Source organism: Aquarana catesbeiana, linkage group LG08 (genome assembly GCF_042186555.1).
Source record: "Aquarana catesbeiana isolate 2022-GZ linkage group LG08, ASM4218655v1, whole genome shotgun sequence".
Lineage (NCBI taxonomy): Eukaryota > Metazoa > Chordata > Amphibia > Anura > Ranidae > Aquarana > Aquarana catesbeiana.
This window is the reverse complement of record NC_133331.1, coordinates 288,006,009-288,024,329: the sequence shown is the minus strand read 5'-3', so window position 1 is coordinate 288,024,329 and position 18,321 is coordinate 288,006,009. Positions and strand designations below refer to the sequence as shown.

Sequence of the window (18,321 nt, the reverse complement as noted above, 5' to 3'; positions counted from 1 at the left end):
TGTTTTTATACAGTGTTTTTGCTCTTGGCTTTTTTTATTAACCAATACAGAAAACTATCATCTGTTGCATCATTTGTTGCTTTTTTTAGCTTTTGCATTAGCTTTTAGTTTTTTTTTTTTTATCATTATTAATTTATTATTTTATTTTTTTCCGTTAGGGTAAGGGGTTAAAGTTAATTTATTTTTTTCCGTATTTTTTTTTGGAGCCCAGGCCTTTCCTTTCCACGATCAGGATTGTGCATTCCGTTAGGGTAAGGGGTTAAAGTTAAGATTCAGGATTAGGAGTTGGGGTTAGGATTATTAATTTAAATTTTTTTTTTGTTAGGGTGTTAAAGGAGTTGTAAAGTCTCGAAAAAAAAAAAAAACACCGGTGCAGCAGCCCCCCCAGAGCCCCCCTTTTACTTTACCTGAGCCCAATCGTTCCAGCATCGAGGACGAGCCCAGCAGCTTCAGCCGCTGTCTCGGGTCCTCATTGGGTAGCTTGATAGCAGCAGGAGCCATTGGCTGTCAAGCAAATCCAGTGACTCGGGAGTCGGGGGGCGGGGGCCGAGTCCTGCTGTCTGTGTCAATGGAGGCAGCAGCTGGACTCAGGAGCGCGCCCGCAGGGAAAGCAGCGTCTCTCCGTGGGGGCACTCGCCGAGGAGGAGGAGCCAGGAGCGCCGCCGGGACCCCAGAGAAAGGGGATCGGGGCCGCTCTATGCAAAACCAACTGCACAGAACAGGTAAGTATAGGCATGTTTGTTATTAAAAAAAAAAAAAAAAAGCTTTAATGCTACTACTACTAAGAATAAGAATAAATTAATAAATAAAAATAATCATAAATAACTAATAAATACATTCAATAAATGAACACTAAGTAATAATATATAACCCCTAACCCTTAAAAAATTAAATAATAATAATAAATAACTAAACACCCTAACTCTAACACAAAATCAATAAATTATTATTATATAAAACTGCACGATTAATTGTAAAGAATCAAAATCGTGATTCTACTCCCTGATCTTAAAAAAGCATTTCCCCCGATTCTATGTAACAAGTGCAGAAAGTTCTCTGCTCACTTCTAACAGCTGAAAAAAAAAAAAAAATCCAGGCAGCCTGCCAAGTTTATTTCAACATCGGATATAAAGAGAAACATTGTAACACTTGGTACTTTTAGATTAAAGGAATGAACTTCGGTCTGTAAATGAGGTCAGTTTAACCACTTAAAGTGGGGTTCCACCCAAAAAAAAAAAAAACTACATGAAAAATTATAAAAAAAAAAAAATACAAAAAAACATTTGGATATTTTTTTTTTTTTTTACTCACCTCTAAATGCCTGTTGCTAGGGGGTCCCTCGTAGTCTGCCTCTTCCAGTGCCTGGGCTGGTGACATCACTTCCCCCTCGGCACAGGAAGGCCTCAGCTCTGCTCCCTCCCTCCTGTCAATCATCTGGGACCCATTACAGTTCCCAGGTGACTGAGCGGCCAATCACGGCGCTCGGCGCCGCTCGCGCATGCGCAGTGGGTGCCAGGCTGTGAAGCCACAGCCCGGCGCCCACAGTTGCAATGCCGGCGCCGCCGAACGGAGGGGGAGACGAGCGGGGCTTCGATCCCCCGCATCGCTGGACCCTGGGACAGGTAAGTGTCCAATTAAAAGTCAGCAGCTGCAATATTTGTAGCTGCTGACTTTTAATTATTTTTTTTTTTGACTGGAACTCCTCTTTAAAGAGGAACTGCAGTCTGCTCATATAATTTTGTAATAAAAACATCTTTGCCATTCTGAAGCTTCCCTCCAACCACTTTATATATTATTTTATATATACTGTGATTCTGCACTTGCCAAATATACTGCAGAAATCTCCTTCCGCTGAGTCTGGCTGCAGCCATTTTAACTGTGGGCAGCCGAAGCTGCTGCCTGTTCACTTCCTGGATTTACACAGTCAAACAGAGGCACACCTCCAGCTCTGCAGTCTCATTGGCCCTCTTATGACTCATCCCCCTCCTTTCCTGGCAAACTCTCATGAGAGTTAGAGAGAGAGCTGTGCATGATGTCATAAGCCTAATGACCAGACAAGAAACAGGAAGTGGGCTGTATAAGGTATTTACTGGCAGAAAAAAAAAAAGTTTTACTATCCAAAGTTAAAACAAAAAGGGCAGAAGATTTATTAGATTGAGAGATGAAAAAATGACTGAAGTTCCGCTTTAAAGGCTAAACCTTTTTCTGACACTTGTTGCTTACAATTAAAATCAGTATTTTTTTGGTATTTATATATATATATTTTATATATGTTATATATATTATATATATATTTTAGTGGAGACCATAGAGAATAAAATGGCAGTTGTTGCAATATTTTATGTCACACGGTATTTGCGCAGCGGTCTTTCAAACGCAGTTGTTTTTTTTTTTTAAATACACTTTAATTTAAAAAAAAAAAAAAACAGCTAAACCATAATGTTAGTCCAATTTTGTTGTGTAATGTGAAAGATGACGTTACGCTGCAAGAATTGTGAAAGAATCGTGATCTTTATTCTAAGCAAAAAAATCGTGATTCTCATTTTAGCCAGAATCGTGCAGCTCTAATTATTCTTTTTTTTTTTTTTATTTCGGGTTTGGGTGTTTATTGTTCTTATTATTAATAATAAGGCCTCATGTACACTGCTGCTTGTAAACGGAAGTTTAGGAGAGTTGGGCGTTTTTTTCAGCTGCCCCTGAACTCTCCTTTGTTATCTTATCAGTACATGTACACAGAGGCGTTTAAGCTTAAACTCATCAGATTGGACGTGAGATTAGCATGCAAAAAAAAACGGACGCTCATTCGTCCGATAATGGGATCGTGTGGATGGGGCATTACAGTCGTTTCTCGCCAGTTGAGTTTTAGAGGCTTTTTTTTTAGAAAGCGAAAAAAGGCGTTCGGGACGGATGTTCAGAGGCATTTGAAATGCCAAACGTGTGTAACAGCTTGTAAACTCTTTAAGCCGCGTTCCGTTTACAGGCTTCTAGACGAAACGCGGCTAAATGGACTTTATCTGTCAAGTTAAATCGTTCAGGAGAGTTTGTAAAACGTCCTGTGTACATTAGGGCTTATTTAATATTTTTTTAAGGTTAGGGGTTAATTATTATTTATTTGTGTATTATTACATACTATTTTATTTTATTTATTTGTGGTGATTTTTTAGTTTCTTTGTGTATTTTTTTTTTACATGAATTTATTCATATATTATTGCTACTTACATTTTTCAATCAGAGCAGAAAATTGCGCAAAAATTTACCCCCCCCCCCCCTTCCTGACCAGAGCACTTTTTGCGATTCGGCACTGCCTCGCTTTAACTGACAATTGCGCGGTCGTACGACGTTGCACCCAAACAAAATTGACGTCCTTTTTTTCCAACAAATAGAGCTTTCTTTTGGTGGTATTTGATCACCTCTGCGGTTTTTATTCTTTGTGCTATAAACAAAAAAAGAGCAACAATGTTGAAAAAAAATCAATATTTTTTACTTTTAAATATAAATATAAATTATATTAAATATAATTTCTATACTATAAATAACCCCTCAAAAATATATAAAAATACAAAAATTTTTCCTCAGTTTAGGCCGATATATATTCTTCTACATATTTTTGGTAAAAAAAATCGCAATAAGCGTATATTGATTGGTTTGCGCAAAAGTTATCGCGTCTACAAAATATGGGATAGTTTTATTTTCATTATAATTTTTTTTATTAGTAATGGCGACGATCTGTGATTTTCCTATTGGGACTGCGACATTATGGCGGACACATCCGACACTTTTGACACTATTTTGGGACCATTGTCATTTATACAGCGATCAGTGCTATAAAAATGCACTGATTACTGTGTAAATAACACTGGCAGGGAAGGGGTTAAACACTAGGGGGCGATGAAGGGGTTAAGTGTGTCCCAGGGAGTGATTCTAACTGGGGGGGAGGGGCTTCCACTCACATGACAGTGATCACTATCATGTCACAAGGCAGAACGGGGAAATGCCTCGTTTACATAGGCATCTCCCCGTTCTGCGACTCCGTGACATGATCGGCGGACTTCGAGTCCACGGGCACGGTCACGTTGTACGCGGCGGGCGCGCGCCGCCCGCTAACCCTGCCAATTAAAGGGGACATACAGGTATACCCATTTGCCCACCACTGCCATTGTGCCGCCATATATCGGCGTGCAGCGGTCGGCAAGTGGTTAAATATGCTAGTACAGCATATTTAACCACTTGCCGGCGGCGCCCCCTCTATCCACGCCACCCCCTATATGAATAATGGATAGATTTATGGATAGCATGAATCTATCCATGGCCGCGTCCGGCCCCTTGAATTACAGCAGCGGGGGTGTTTTTTTTTAAGCACCTGATTAGAGCCATAGGCTTCAAAATAGGGTGGGCTCGGAGCGCAGAGCATTGCGCCATGAGCCCACCCAGGTGTTACAACAGCGAATGAACATTCTGAGACCCATTTTTCCAATTGACCGAAAAGAGAAGACTCCTGATTGGCCGCCGAAGAGGACGGAGGAAACGGAAGCCGCCGATGCCCATGGAGAGCAGAGGATGGGAAAGTTGTCACCGCCGCCAAGCAAGGGAAGCCACCGGTGAAGCGCTGCATAGATGGGGTAAGTTCACGAGACCCGAGCGACTGAGGGGGTTGGTACTGATTGCCGCCCCCCCCAAAAAAATACTACCGGCCGCCACTGTGCTAATCATTCGGCCAATCCCCAGAAGACGTCCGCTCGTGACGAAACGCATAAGGTGGAGCCTCCGACGGTGACGTCATTACGCTATCCTTCCGCGACGGTGGAGCGACGAACGCTCTAGGAAATAGGGAGAAGCTAATAGAGACGCCGCGGCTTTTATGTTACACAACCGCCTGTTATGATACTTTGCTCCTGTAAGTGCAAACTCTTCTTTTTTATTAAATTATCTGAATTGATATACTGCACCATGGGAGTTTTTATTTTTTATCTTTGAGTAACAATTAATTGATCACGTATTTATTAATTATTTAATTGTTTATCACATTGATGATATCACAATCATTTTTACATCAATATTAGCGCTGCACTCACTTTGTTATTTATCTTATTGGAAGTTTTTGGTATTGAACTTTAGGTGCTGGCTGCTTTACTTTTATGTTTTATTTTTTATTTTCACCTTAGTTGTCGATTACTATTTAGCACAGCGACTGACAATACTGCTGCCCAAAGGTGCCTCATGTGCTCCTTCATCCAGAGTGGGGGGGGGGGGGGGGGGGGGCACTCTATTACTGGCCAGATCACCAGGTGAAAACAGAGAAAGAAAAGAAAACAAATGCAGCCACCACATCTAATGATTGGTAAGCCGCAATATATTACATTTTTCTGGTTGTGGGTTTAGGTGTTCGAACTTTGGCACCCCTGATGTTTTGGAACTACATTTCCCATGATGCTCCACTACACTGCAGAGTTCATGAACATCATGGGAAATGTAGTTCCAAAACATCTGGGGGTGCCAAAGTTCGCCATCACTGGATAGGGGAACCCTCACCTTGTGAAATAACCCATTCAGTTTAACCACTTAAGGATCGGAAGATTTACCCCCTTAATGACCAGGCCGTTTTTTTTGCGACACGGCACTGCGTCGCTTTAACTGACAGTTGCGCGGTCGTGCGACGTTGCACCCAAACAAAATTGACGTCCTTTTTTTCCCACAAATAGAGCTTTCTTTTGGTGGTATTTGATCACCTCTGTGGTGTTTATTTTTTGCGCTATAAACAAAAAAAGAGCGTCAATTTTGAAAAAAAAACAATGTTTTTTACTTTTTGCTATAATAAATATCCCAAAAAAAAAAAATTCTTTATCAGTATAGGCCAATATGTATTTTTGCTTAAAAAAAATCGCAATAAGCGTATATTGATTGGTTTGCGCAAAAGTTATAGCGTCTTCAAAATAACGGATAGATTTATGGCATTTTTATTATTTAATTTTTTAATAGTAATGGCGGCGACCTGCAATTTTTAGCGGGGCTGCGACATTGCGGCAGACAGATCGGACACTTTTGACACTTTTTTGGGACCAGTGACATTTATACAGCGATCAGAGATAAAAATAGCCACTGATTACTGTATAAATGTCACTGGCAGGGAAGGGATTAACACTAGGGGGTGATCAAGGGGTTAAGTGTGTTCCCTGGGAGGTGTTTCTAACTGTGGGCGGAGTGTAGTGACTGAAGGAGGAGACAGATCACTGTTCCTAATTGCTAGGAACAGCAGATCTGTCTATCCTCCCCTGACAGAACGGTGATCTGTCCGTTTACATTGACAGATGCCCGTTCTGTCTTTCTCAAGGGGCGATCGCGGGTGTGCCCGGCGGACATCGCGGCCGCCGGCCACGCACATCAGCTCCTGCGTCGCCCCCTTTACCCTTTAAGGCGGCCACCGTACAGTTACGGCGAGCCAACCTGCCGCCGTATAACGAAGGCGGCTGGTCGGCAAGTAGTTAAAACATAAATGAAAGGTAAAACATTTGTGTGTGTATATATACATATAAAAAGAGCATTATAAATACTTTTTTTTTTTTTCTTCAAAAGTGATCACATGACCTCCTCTGTTCTCAGCTGCATAAGGGGCTTAGAGAGATGGGGAGGAGAAACAGCAGTAGTGATTGACAGTGCAAAGGGGTGTGTCAGCAAAAGTCTTGGCCATTGGAGGACAGACAGGCAGAAAACTGACCACACTGGGATGGATGTGCTCTTATGCCTAACGTGGTCGGTTAGCAATAGGAAAGCAGGGAGACTGGCAGGATCAGCAGATACGGTATTTCACACAAAGGAAGCAATACAAAGAGAACAGGATGGTTTTTTTTTACACAAGTACACAATACAGGAGACGCCTATCAGGAATACGAAATGTTGGGGTGACGTTCTTTAATTTCGATCAGTGTATGTGGTTTTCTTCCCATAAAGTCCATTCATCCCAAATCGAATGTTAAAAGCAAAAACAATTCTGAAGTACTTTCGAATTCGTCAAGCCATCTATTGTATTGAGCATTTTTGTACAAATTTCCATACGAATGTTTGGTACGGAAATCTGTTAGTGTATGGCCTGGCTTTAGGGATCTGTATTTATTCCCGGGAGCTTAGATCAGACTTGAGCCTGAGGCTGTGCACATGATTGGTCAGTATATATCCATAGACAGCCAAAGGTTTAGGGATCTGTAGTTATACCGGGATTTCGGATCAGACTACACCCTAAACCTGCGCACACGATTGGTCTGTTTACCCTTAGATGCCAAGGATGGGTCCTGGACGGGTGCTATGCGGCACCAATATTTGGGTTATGGTCCCTTTAAAGGAAATGTGTATGTACTTATGTAGGCAGAGGCGTAACTAGAACCTTTAGTGCCCCGGTGCAAAAACGGCACTCCTGACCTCTTTTTCCCGGGCCTCCCTCCAACCCCAGGGCCCTTCCCACTGATGCCGGGGCACTTTACTTCTGTCATGGGGCCCTTTATTATGGTACCGCAGGGGGATTTAATCACAAGAGTCCCCTCCCCCCCTTCATCACAGAGTTCCCCTTTACATCTAAATCCACATAGTTGACTTCCCTTTTACATCTGAATCCACAGAGCTCCCCCTTACATCAGAGTCTGCAGAGCCCCCCTTACATCAGAGTCTGCAGAGCCCCCCTTACATCAGAGTCCGCAGAGCCCCCCCCTTACATCAGAGTCCGCAGAGCCCCCCCTTACATCAGAGTCCGCAGAGCCCCCCCCTTACATCAGAGCCTGCAGAGCCCCCCCCCCTTACATCAGAGTCTGCAGAGCCCCCCCCCTTACATCAGAGTCTGCAGAACCCCCCCCCTTACATCAGAGTCTGCAGAGCCCCCTCCTTACATCAGAGTCTGCAGAGCCCCCTCCTTACATCAGAGTCTGCAGAGCCCCCTCCTTACATCAGAGTCTGCAGAGCCCCCTCCTTACATCAGAGTCTGCAGAGCCCCCTCCTTACATCAGAGTCTGCAGAGCCCCCTCCTTACATGAGAGTCTGCAGAGCCCCCTCCTTACATGAGAGTCTGCAGAGCCCCCTCCTTACATGAGAGTCTGCAGAGCCCCCTCCTTACATGAGAGTCTGCAGAGCCCCCTCCTTACATGAGAGTCTGCAGAGCCCCCTCCTTACATGAGAGTCTGCAGAGCCCCCTCCTTACATGAGAGTCTGCAGAGCCCCCTCCTTACATCAGAGTCTGCAGAGCCCCCTCCTTACATCAGAGTCTGCAGAGCCCCCTCCTTACATCAGAGTCTGCAGAGCCCCCTCCTTACATCAGAGTCTGCAGAGCCCCCTCCTTACATCAGAGTCTGCAGAGCCCCCTCCTTACATCAGAGTCTGCAGAGCCCCCTCCTTACATCAGAGTCTGCAGAGCCCCCTCCTTACATCAGAGTCTGCAGAGCTCCCTCCTTACATCAGAGTCTGCAGAGCTCCCTTCTAACATCAGAGTCTGCAGAGCCCCCCTCCTTACATGAGAGTCTGCAGAGCGCCCCCTCCTTACATGGGATTCTGCAGAGCGCCCCCTCCTTACATGAGAGTCTGCAGAGCCCCCTCCTTACATGAGAGTCTGCAGAGCCCCCTCCTTACATGAGAGTCTGCAGAGCCCCCTCCTTACATGAGAGTCTGCAGAGCCCCCTCCTTACATGAGAGTCTGCAGAGCCCCCTCCTTACATGAGAGTCTGCAGAGCCCCCTCCTTACATGAGAGTCTGCAGAGCCCCCTCCTTACATGAGAGTCTGCAGAGCCCCCTCCTTACATGAGAGTCTGCAGAGCCCCCTCCTTACATGAGAGTCTGCAGAGCCCCCTCCTTACATGAGAGTCTGCAGAGCCCCCTCCTTACATGAGAGTCTGCAGAGCCCCCTCCTTACATGAGAGTCTGCAGAGCTCCCTCCTTACATCAGAGTCTGCAGAGCTCCCTTCTAACATCAGAGTCTGCAGAGCCCCCCTCCTTACATGAGAGTCTGCAGAGCGCCCCCTCCTTACATGGGATTCTGCAGAGCGCCCCCTCCTTACATGAGAGTCTGCAGAGCCCCCTCCTTACATGAGTCTGCAGAGCCCCCTCCTTACATGAGAGTCTGCAGAGCCCCCTCCTTACATGAGAGTCTGCAGAGCCCCCTCCTTACATGAGAGTCTGCAGAGCCCCCTCCTTACATGAGAGTCTGCAGAGCCCCCTCCTTACATGAGAGTCTGCAGAGCCCCCTCCTTACATGAGAGTCTGCAGAGCCCCCATTACACCACAGTCCGCAGACACCCCCCCCCCATCAGAGTCCGCAGGATTTCACTAAAAGTGCGAGCTCTGTGGCCTCTTATATAAAGGGGAACTCTGATGGAAGGGGTGCTCTGGGAGACCTGATTTATGGGGGCGCTCTGATGTAAAGGGGAAGGCTGTGGACTCTGGTGTAAAGGAGAACTCTGATGTAAGAGGGTCTCTGCTCACCAAAAGCCCCCTTTACATCAGAGTCTGCGGAGTACCCTTTAAATCTTAGGTCACCTTACATTATTGTACAGCTTTAGAAGCAGGAGAGAGAAGGGAGGGGGTTAATGGATGGATGGTGAACTCGCACCAAGGAGGAAGGAGGCTCATGCAGTCTGCATGTTCATTCTTCATGCTGTTCCCGGCTGCTGGTCTTCCCCGCCTACTCATCTACTTTCTGAGCTCAGCGCTGCTGGAGATTGGGGCCATAGATACACACAGGAGGACAGGGGCAGAAGGAGGAGTAGATCTAGCTCTCTCTCCTCTCCCGTCCGGCACGCGTTGGGGTGGAGGTGGAGGGATGTCAGTGCTGGCTCTGTAACAGACACAAACCTCTGCATGGATCCACAGACTGGGCTCCCCCCCCCCACAGTGGCTGAAAGCCAGGGCCCAGTCGCAAAGTGTGACTGCTGCGACCCTGGTAACTCAAAAAAACAAGATAGTCCTTTCTTGTTTTTTTGTGCACTATTAGGGATGGAGGTGTCAGATGGGTCACACCAGACCTTAATCTCCTTTTTTCGACCCTGGTAACTCCGCCACTGTACTCAGGGCTCTCGCCCGTGATGGGTGAGGAATTCCGGTGTAGTGATGTAAAGGAGAGGACTGACTCGCGTTCCTCTCGGTATCGGGACGTATTTGGGGCCTGGAATTTTAGAGGTTCGGCGTGACATTCAGGTGGGAAAAGAACCTCCACTCCTGAGTACGGGGACTCCGGTCCCTACGGGGTTAAGCAGCCTCCAGGAAGCAGCAGATAAAACAGGAAGCTCTTAGTAGTAGGGTGGTGGGGAGTAGGCGAGAGAGAGAAGCCTGTCGGAGCGCTGCACATGTGCTGGGAACTGCCAAACGACCAGAGTGGGACTGTGCTAACCTCGGGGTAAATTCCGTCTATCAACTTTGGATTTCTTTATGTTTCCTTTATTTTGTTTGTGCTGAAGATAAGCTGACTTTTCTGTTGTCTGATGTTTCCTGTGTTACTGCAGAAAGTGCTGTTTTGCATTTAACCACTTAGTGACTGCCCTATAGCAGTTCTTACCCTGCTTTGCGGTGGAGGGGGGGGGGGGATTTTATTACTTCCCAACCTCTAAATTAGCTGAGCTCTGTAGAGTGTAACCTCGGCTCCCCACCCAGTTTTTTTTTTCTGAACTCTCAGACAAGCTGTACATTCTGGACTTTGAACTGATGTAAAGAAGAATGCAGATAAACCGGTACAACTTATGTAGGAGGATTTGTTTCATCTCTGTGTCATCGCCTGAGGACAGTCACTGCACTTGGTATATGTGAGGGTTTACAACCACTTTAACCACTTACGGACCGCCCGCCGCAGTTTTATGTCGGCTGTTTGAAGGAGGAGCTAGCTGCCATAGACCCGGTATCCTCCTTTTCAGCGGGCGGTCCGCTATACCAGAGGCAATCGTGTCCTCTTGCTGGCTCAGTATGGAGAAGAGTGAGGGGAAGATGGCCTCCATACAATTGCTGGGTGGAAGCGACCTCAAAACGTCGCTTCCGCCCACAGCTTTTAAATGGCCTTTTTTTTTTTTTTTAAACATTTTTTTTTTAAATGACAATTTTTTTTTTTTTTTATTGCATTTTAGTGTAAATATGAGATCTGAGGTCTTTTTTGGCCCCAGATCTCATATTTAAGAGGTCCTGTCATGCTTTTTTTCTATTACAAGGGATGTTTATATTCCTTGTAATGGGAATAAAAGTGACATTTAAAAAAAAAAAAAAAACAGTGTAAAAATAAAAGGTAAAATAAATAAGAAAAAAAAAAAAAGAATTTATCACACCCCGTCCTGACGAGCTCGCGCGCAGAAGCAAACGCATACGTGAGCAGCACCGGCATATGAAAACGGTGTTCAGACCACACGTGAGGTATCGCCACGATCGTCAGATCGAGAGCAATAATTCTAGCCCTAGACCTCCTCTGTAACTCAAAATATGCAACCTGTAGAATTTTTTAAACGTCGCCTGTAGATTTTTAAGGGTAAAAGTTTGTCGTCATTCCACGAGCGGGCGCAGTTTTGAAGCGTGACATGTTGGGTATCAATTTACTCGGCGTAACATTATCTTTCACAATATAAAAAAAAATTGGGCTAACTTTACTTTTGTCTTATTTTTTAATTCAAAAAATTTTATTTTTTCTTAAAAAAAGTGCGCTTGTAAGACCGCTGCGCAAATACGGTGTGACAGAAAGTATTGCAACGACCGCCATTTTATTCTCTAGGGTGTTAGAACAAAAAAATGTATAAAGTTTGGGGGTTCTAAGTAATTTTCTAGCAAAAAAAAACTGTTTTTAACTTGTAAACAACAAATCTCAGAAAGAGGCTCGGTCCTTAAGTGGTTAACCACTTGCCGACCGCGCTACAACCGCAGTGCGGACTTCTAGTTCAGGGAGGCCGTTCTATGACGGCCTACCATGATTGGGCCCACCGCTCGCCCGCTGCGGTGCCGCTCTGTGATCAGGACACTGATCACACATTGAGGTAAAGAGCTAATCAGTGGTTCTTTACCACGTGATCAGCTGTGTCCAATCACAGCTGATCCCGGATGTAAAAAAAAAGCCATTTATTGGCACTACTTTCCTCATGCTGAGAGCATGAGGAGAGGAGAAGAGAGCCAATAACTGGCTTCTCTAAAAGGGACATCTACACTGATAATCAGGGTGTCCTGATTATCAGTGCAGTCCAAACAGTGCCCACCAGTGCTGCCAATGTGCCCCCCATCAGTGCCTCTTCATCAGTGTCACCTATCAGTGTCCACCATTGCCACATCATCACTGCCCATCAGTGCCTCCTCATCAGTGTCACCTATCAGTGTCCACCATTGCCACCTCATCACTGCCCATCAGTGCCTCCTCATCAGTGTCACCTATCAGTGTCCACCATTGCCACATCATCACTGCCCATCAGTGCCTCTTCATCAGTGAAGGAGAAAAATTACCTGTTTTCAAAATTTTATAACAAACAAACTTTTTTTTTTTCAAAATGTTATTTGTTTATTTAGCAAAAAATTAAAAAACCCCAGTGGTGATTTCATGCCACCAAAAGAAAGTTCTATTTGTGTGAAAAAAAATGATAAAAATTTAATTTGGGTACAGCGTTGCATGACCGCGCAATTGTGCTGCAATGCTCAAAGCTAAATATTCGGCCTGGGCAGGAAGGGGGTAGAAGTGCCCAGTAGGCAAGTGGTTAAGTTTAAATAGAACTCCAACCCAGGAAACCCTTGCTGGGCTTTCCCTATGTTAGAGAGTTAGCCAAAGAAAGTGTGCCTTCCTACCACAGCAGATGGTATTCCACCAATATGTTAGAAGCTTGTGGCACTAACTGCTATTAATTCTATGCAATAATCATTTTTGACATTCTTTGTCCTTGCCAACTGGATGTTGCAGCAACATGACAAATAAACAGTGTTTCTCCACACAGGCCATAACCTGGATCTGTTCGCCAAAATACGATTACGCCGCTGGATTCTTCAGAATGGAAGATGACAGACGCCAGAAGATTAAGAGTATACTAAGACTCACAGTGGAGTTTATCTGTCAGCTGACTGGAGAGGTGAGGAGGATTCTGGGAGGTCACATGACATCACTCTTATCTCTATTAATAAAACACAGACCTGACCAGAGAGGTGAGGAGTATTCTGGGAGGTCACATGACATCACTCTTATCTCTAATAATAAAATACAGACCTGACCAGAGAGGTGAGGAGGATTCTGGGAGGTCGCATGACATCACTCTTATCTCTATTAATAAAACACAGACCTGACCAGAGAGGTGAGGAGGATTCTGGGAGGTCGCATGACATCACTCTTATCTCTATTAATAAAACACAGACCTAACTACTATCTCATTGTGTTGACATCATGACTTGTATCAGCTCATATTTTTTACTTTGTATAGGATTGCATAATAGTAAGGAAGTCATCTGGTACAAATGGGAGGCCTAATCCCTCCCAGAGGCCATCCGAAAGCCCCACCATGGAATCTCCACCTCCCTCCCTGACACCTGAGCAACACCATGACTGGAAGTTGTTACAACTGATTAACAAAATCATTGAGCTGCTGACAGGAGAGGTGAGCGGTGCCTGGAATTTTGGGACATTATCCAGTAACAGATAAGTAAGTAAGGGATGTGTCTGGATGGTGACTGTATCATTGTGTGTGTCAGGTTTCTATAAGGTGTCAGGATGTCACTGTCTATTTCTCCATGGAGGAGTGGGAGTATTTGGAAGGACACAAGGATCTCTATAAGGACGCCATGAGAGGGAACCAGCCGCAGCTCACATCACTGGGTAAGAGGAGACTTAATTTCTTGTAAAGGGGAGAAGAGTATTGAGGATCCACCTAGATAATCCCATAGAGACAATATACTTATTCAGTGTGTGTGTTTCCTTCAGATGGATCCAGTAACAGAAACCCACCAGAGATGTGTCCCTATCTTCTGGATTCCCGGGACTCCACACAGGAAAGCCACAATACCCTTCAGGAAAAGGTTAAATAATCTGTAGAAACCGAAGAAGCTTTTGTAGGCCTTAAATTTGAGGTTTTCTCACCATGGTTATGCCCTCTACACATTATTTTAGGTCGTAAACCAAAAGACACCAGAGATGGCAAAATGTTCCAGTAGGGAGAAGAGGCCAGAAGAACCAGCCACAAAGACCACCGGTGAGGTCATATATTAGTGCTGCCTCGAAACTAATGCATTGTAATTACATCTGAAGAAGACAACTCTTAAAGCCATCTACACTCAAACACATTAAATGCCTTTGGCACTTTGGAGAGATGTTGTACAAAAAAGTAAATCAATCTTAAAAAATATAACAAATTTTATTCAAAATACATATTATTAAAAGATATCCATAACAGTGTACAAAGTCCTTTGATAAGCCAAAGAATCGATTTATCAACAATAAAAAATGCTATATGGCAGTAAATAGGCAGCGATGGTCAAACATTATCGTAAATCTTGACACATTTCGTGAACCAGCGTTCACTTCTTCAGAAGATACTCCATTATTGTTGATCAACCATACAAAAAAAATCTAAAAATGTACCACATACAGACCATCAGTGGTTGGATGTTGGGCGCAAAAGGAAAAGGTCCAGTCAGAAAACGCCTATACCGGGAGCTGTGGAAGAGGCGGAGAGCCACAATACCTGGGGCATATAACGGAACCACAGTGTGGAAGGTGGATATTAAAGATTAGGGCCAACACCATGTCCATATGAAAGAACCTTCATCTGCAGACCCGGAAGAAGCAACTCCCAGAGTAATTAGCATACATCTTCTCTGCTTGCTGGTTTGTGATTGGTTATCTAAACGCATTTCTGCTGATATTAAGAAAGTGTGTGTATTTTATACAGATGAATCCAGTAACAGAAACCCACCAGAGGGGTGTCCCCATCTTCTGTCTTCCCGGGAACCCTCACAGATGGCTTACTTCATCCCACAAAAAGAGGTAACTCATTCTACTCATTCTAAACCAGCTGACCAAGAACATGTTTTAAAGTGTATGCAAAGCCAAAACTTGTTTTCAATTTCAGATTGAGTAAGGAATGGTTAAAATCCCTGTCAGATTTTTGATACCCCTTGTGTCTCTTAGAGGGAGTTCCCATCAGTTCCTGTCCTGGAAATGCAACAGTGATAGGAAAGTTCTTCAAAATTAATGAAAATCCCCACTTACCCAGCTGTTACTGAAACAGGTTGTCCTCATTGTACGATTTCCATCGCCTTTTGTTCCAGTGACATCCCAAAAACTTTCTGTCCCTATAAGGAAAGTTGTGGATTGCCGATAAGGTACCTGCATCCAAATGTGATAGACTCACGTCATGTGTGCTGGCCTGGGAAAAGGAGCTCTGCAGCCACGCTCCCCAATGTGTTTTGCCCTGCCCTCAGGGCTTAGACATGGAGGAAGTAAAAGCAGCCACAGCCTAGCTCTATCTAGGCCCTGCTTCCCAACATGTTTTGCCCTTCCCTCAGGGCTTAGTCATGGAGGAAGCAAAAGCCACCTCAGTCTAGCTCTCTCTAGACCATGCTCCACGACGTGTTTCGCCCTGCCCTCAGGACATGGTCATGGAGGAGGTAAAAGCAGCATCAGCCTAGCTCCATCTAGGCCACACCCCCCAGCATGTTTTGTGGATTGCTGCTTGGATCCCTGCGTCCAAATGTGTTAGACTCACACCATGGTTGCTGGTTCGGGAGAAGAAGCCAGACTTTGAATACACTGAAAGGAGAAAGTCCTGGTCGTCACAATCCGGAAGAACCCAATAGTCATGGAAGTAAAAGCAGACTCAACCTAGCTGCGTCTAGGCTTCGCTCCCTGACGTGCTTTGCCCTTCCCTCAGTACTTAGTCATGGAGGAAGTAAAATCAGTTTCAGCCCAGCTCCGTCTAGGCCATGCTTACTGATATGTTTTGCTCTGACCTCAAGGCATGGTCATGGAGTAGGTAAAAGCAACCTCAGCCTAGCTCTGGGGCTTAGTCATGGAGGAAGTAAAAGCAGTCTCAGCTTAGCTCCGTCTAGGCCATGCTCCCCAGCGTGTTTTGTGGATTGCTGCTCAGGTCCCTGCGTCCAAATGTGTTAGACTCACACCATGGGTGCTGGTTCGGGAAAAGGTGCCTGACTTTGAATACACTGAAAGAAGAAAGTCCTAATCGTCACACTCCGGAAGAACCCAATAGTCATGGAAGTAAAAGCAGACTCCACCTAGCTGCGTCTAGGCTTTGCTCCCTGAAGTGTTTTGCCTGCTTTCAGTACCTGGTCATGGAGGAAATAAAAGCAGCTTCAGCCCACCTTCATCTAGGCCATGCTTACTGATGTGTTTTGCTCTGTCCTTGGGGCATGGTCATGGAGTAGGTAAAAGCAACCTCAGCCTAGCTCCGAGGCTTATGCCCCATACACACTATTAGATTTTCTGCAGATTTCTGTCTTCAGATTTACCAAAACCATATAATATGAGGTCAAACCTTAAGAGTTTCAATATGTTTGCAATCAGGCAGGCCCTTGCACTACATGCTTTTGGTAAATCGGAAGACAAAAATCTGCAGAAAATCTAATAGTGTGTATGGGTCATAAGTCATGGAGGAAGTAAAAGGCGTCTCAGCTTGGCTCCATCTAGGCTATGCTCCTCAAAATGTTTCTCCCTGCCCTCGGGGCATGGTCATGGAGGTAATAAAAGCAGCCTCAGCCTAGCTCCATCTAGGCCACGCTCCCTGACGTGTTTCATCCTGCCCTCAGGGCTGTGTCATGGAGGAAGTAAAAGCAGCCTCAGCCTATCTCCGGGGCTTAGTCATGGAGGAAGTAAAGGAAGTCTCAGCCTAGCTCCCTCTAGGCCATGCTCTCTGACCTTTTTTTCTCTGCCCTCGGGGCATGGTCATGGAGGAGGTAAAGCAGCCTCAGCCTAGGCCACGCTCCTTAACATGTTTTGCCCTGCTTTCGGAGCTTAGTAATGGAGAAAGTAAAAGCAGTCTCAGTCCAGCTCCGTCTAGGCCACGCTTCCAACACATTTCTTTCTGCCCCTGGGGCTTAGTCATCGAAGACTAACTCCCCGGGCAGGGTGAAACGTGTTGGGGGCGTAACCTATACAGAGCTAGTTTGAGGCTGCTTTTACTTCCATGACCATCAGGGTCCTTCCTGAGTGCAGCGATCTGGAATTTCAACTTTCTGTCCTGTTTGACAGTGGTCACCAAAACGAGAGGATGACTCAGTGAGGACACATACAATGGTAAAATGTGCCAGGAAGTCTAACATTTCCGCACTCTTGAGGAAAAAAAAGTTTTTGCTGCAAATACATTTTAACTTATACCACCACTGTTCTGCTCTCTACGCTCTACTTTAGGTACATAATCAGATAGACGCACAAGCTTTAAGGCAGACAAACGACAGTGATGATATAGAGAAGATCCGCGGGGTTCCAGCTGTTGAGACCACAGGTGATGTCATATAGCTGCTGTATCACACTGCTAGATGTTTTAATTTTACTAAACATTTGTTTAATGAGTGACTTCCCCTAAAATCTCTTGGAGTTGAGCAGAATTTGATTATCCCCCCTCCTCCTCTGCCAGCATGGACATGACAGATTGGACTTGCTTTTTGAACTGAACTGCTTGCATGAATATTCTAAGCTAGCCTTTCTCAATCTTTATAATATGGAGAACCCCTGCTAAAAATGTTTGCCATCTACAGGTCACTGATATGTAATAATCAAGGAGAAGAATGTTCCCTACATTTGTTCCATATCATTGGTTTCCGTGGCATGTTATTTGAGTGGCATTAATTGCTCATTGCTCAAGAAACCACTACAACCTCTGAAGGAACCCTAGGGTTTCACAGAACCCTGGTTAATAAAGCCTGTTGTAAGCCAATACTCAATGTATTGTTGTAGAGCTCTTTAAATAGTTCACAATATGGCATTTCTAAGACCCTGCTCTGCTCCCACCTTCTGGGCCCCTCTGTTGACCGATGGGGCCCAGACAAATGTAATTTAAGCCCTGGTAAGCAAGTAGATGTAGGGGTGTGGTCTAGTAACATCCACTTATTATTTTGGGTAGAAACAAAGCTGCCCTAGGCATTTAGCTGATGGGACCTGGGTCTAGTACAACGGTGCCAGTTGTACTGCCTTATCAGCGGCCCTGGGGTAGATAAAAAAATGTTTATGCCTTTGTTTAAAGGTCTTGCTTAATCTGGTGCCCAGAAACCAATAGTTGTTTGGGCCAGCCCACAAGGAGACACGAACTTCACCACAAAAACTGAATATTAGAGACTAGCAGTTTGTTTGCAGACAACTTTGTATAATCTGAGTATTAACTCTGTCCTCTTCACCGTGCAGTCACT

At 44.9% G+C, this 18,321-nt stretch overlaps 1 protein-coding gene across 4 annotated transcripts in view; it reads left to right on the top strand.

Annotated features, from left to right (window-relative positions):
* LOC141106630 (uncharacterized) overlaps positions 1–18,321 on the top strand; it is a 69,891-nt gene that overhangs the window by 38,135 nt on the left and 13,435 nt on the right. For 2 of the 4 annotated variants that reach the window (XM_073597561.1, XM_073597562.1), the window contains exons 2-8: positions 12,912–13,043; positions 13,389–13,562; positions 13,657–13,780; positions 13,886–13,980; positions 14,072–14,153; positions 14,853–14,947; positions 17,327–17,420. In XM_073597561.1, coding sequence (XP_073453662.1) covers positions 12,966–13,043; positions 13,389–13,562; positions 13,657–13,780; positions 13,886–13,980; positions 14,072–14,153; positions 14,853–14,947; positions 17,327–17,420 — 742 coding nt within the window. In that variant the 5' untranslated portion in view covers positions 12,912–12,965. Of the gene's footprint in view, positions 1–9,953; positions 10,364–12,911; positions 13,044–13,388; positions 13,563–13,656; positions 13,781–13,885; positions 13,981–14,071; positions 14,154–14,182; positions 14,759–14,852; positions 14,948–17,326; positions 17,421–18,321 lie in introns of those variants that run through there. The other 2 variants (XM_073597563.1, XM_073597565.1) reach the window with 2 other exon arrangements.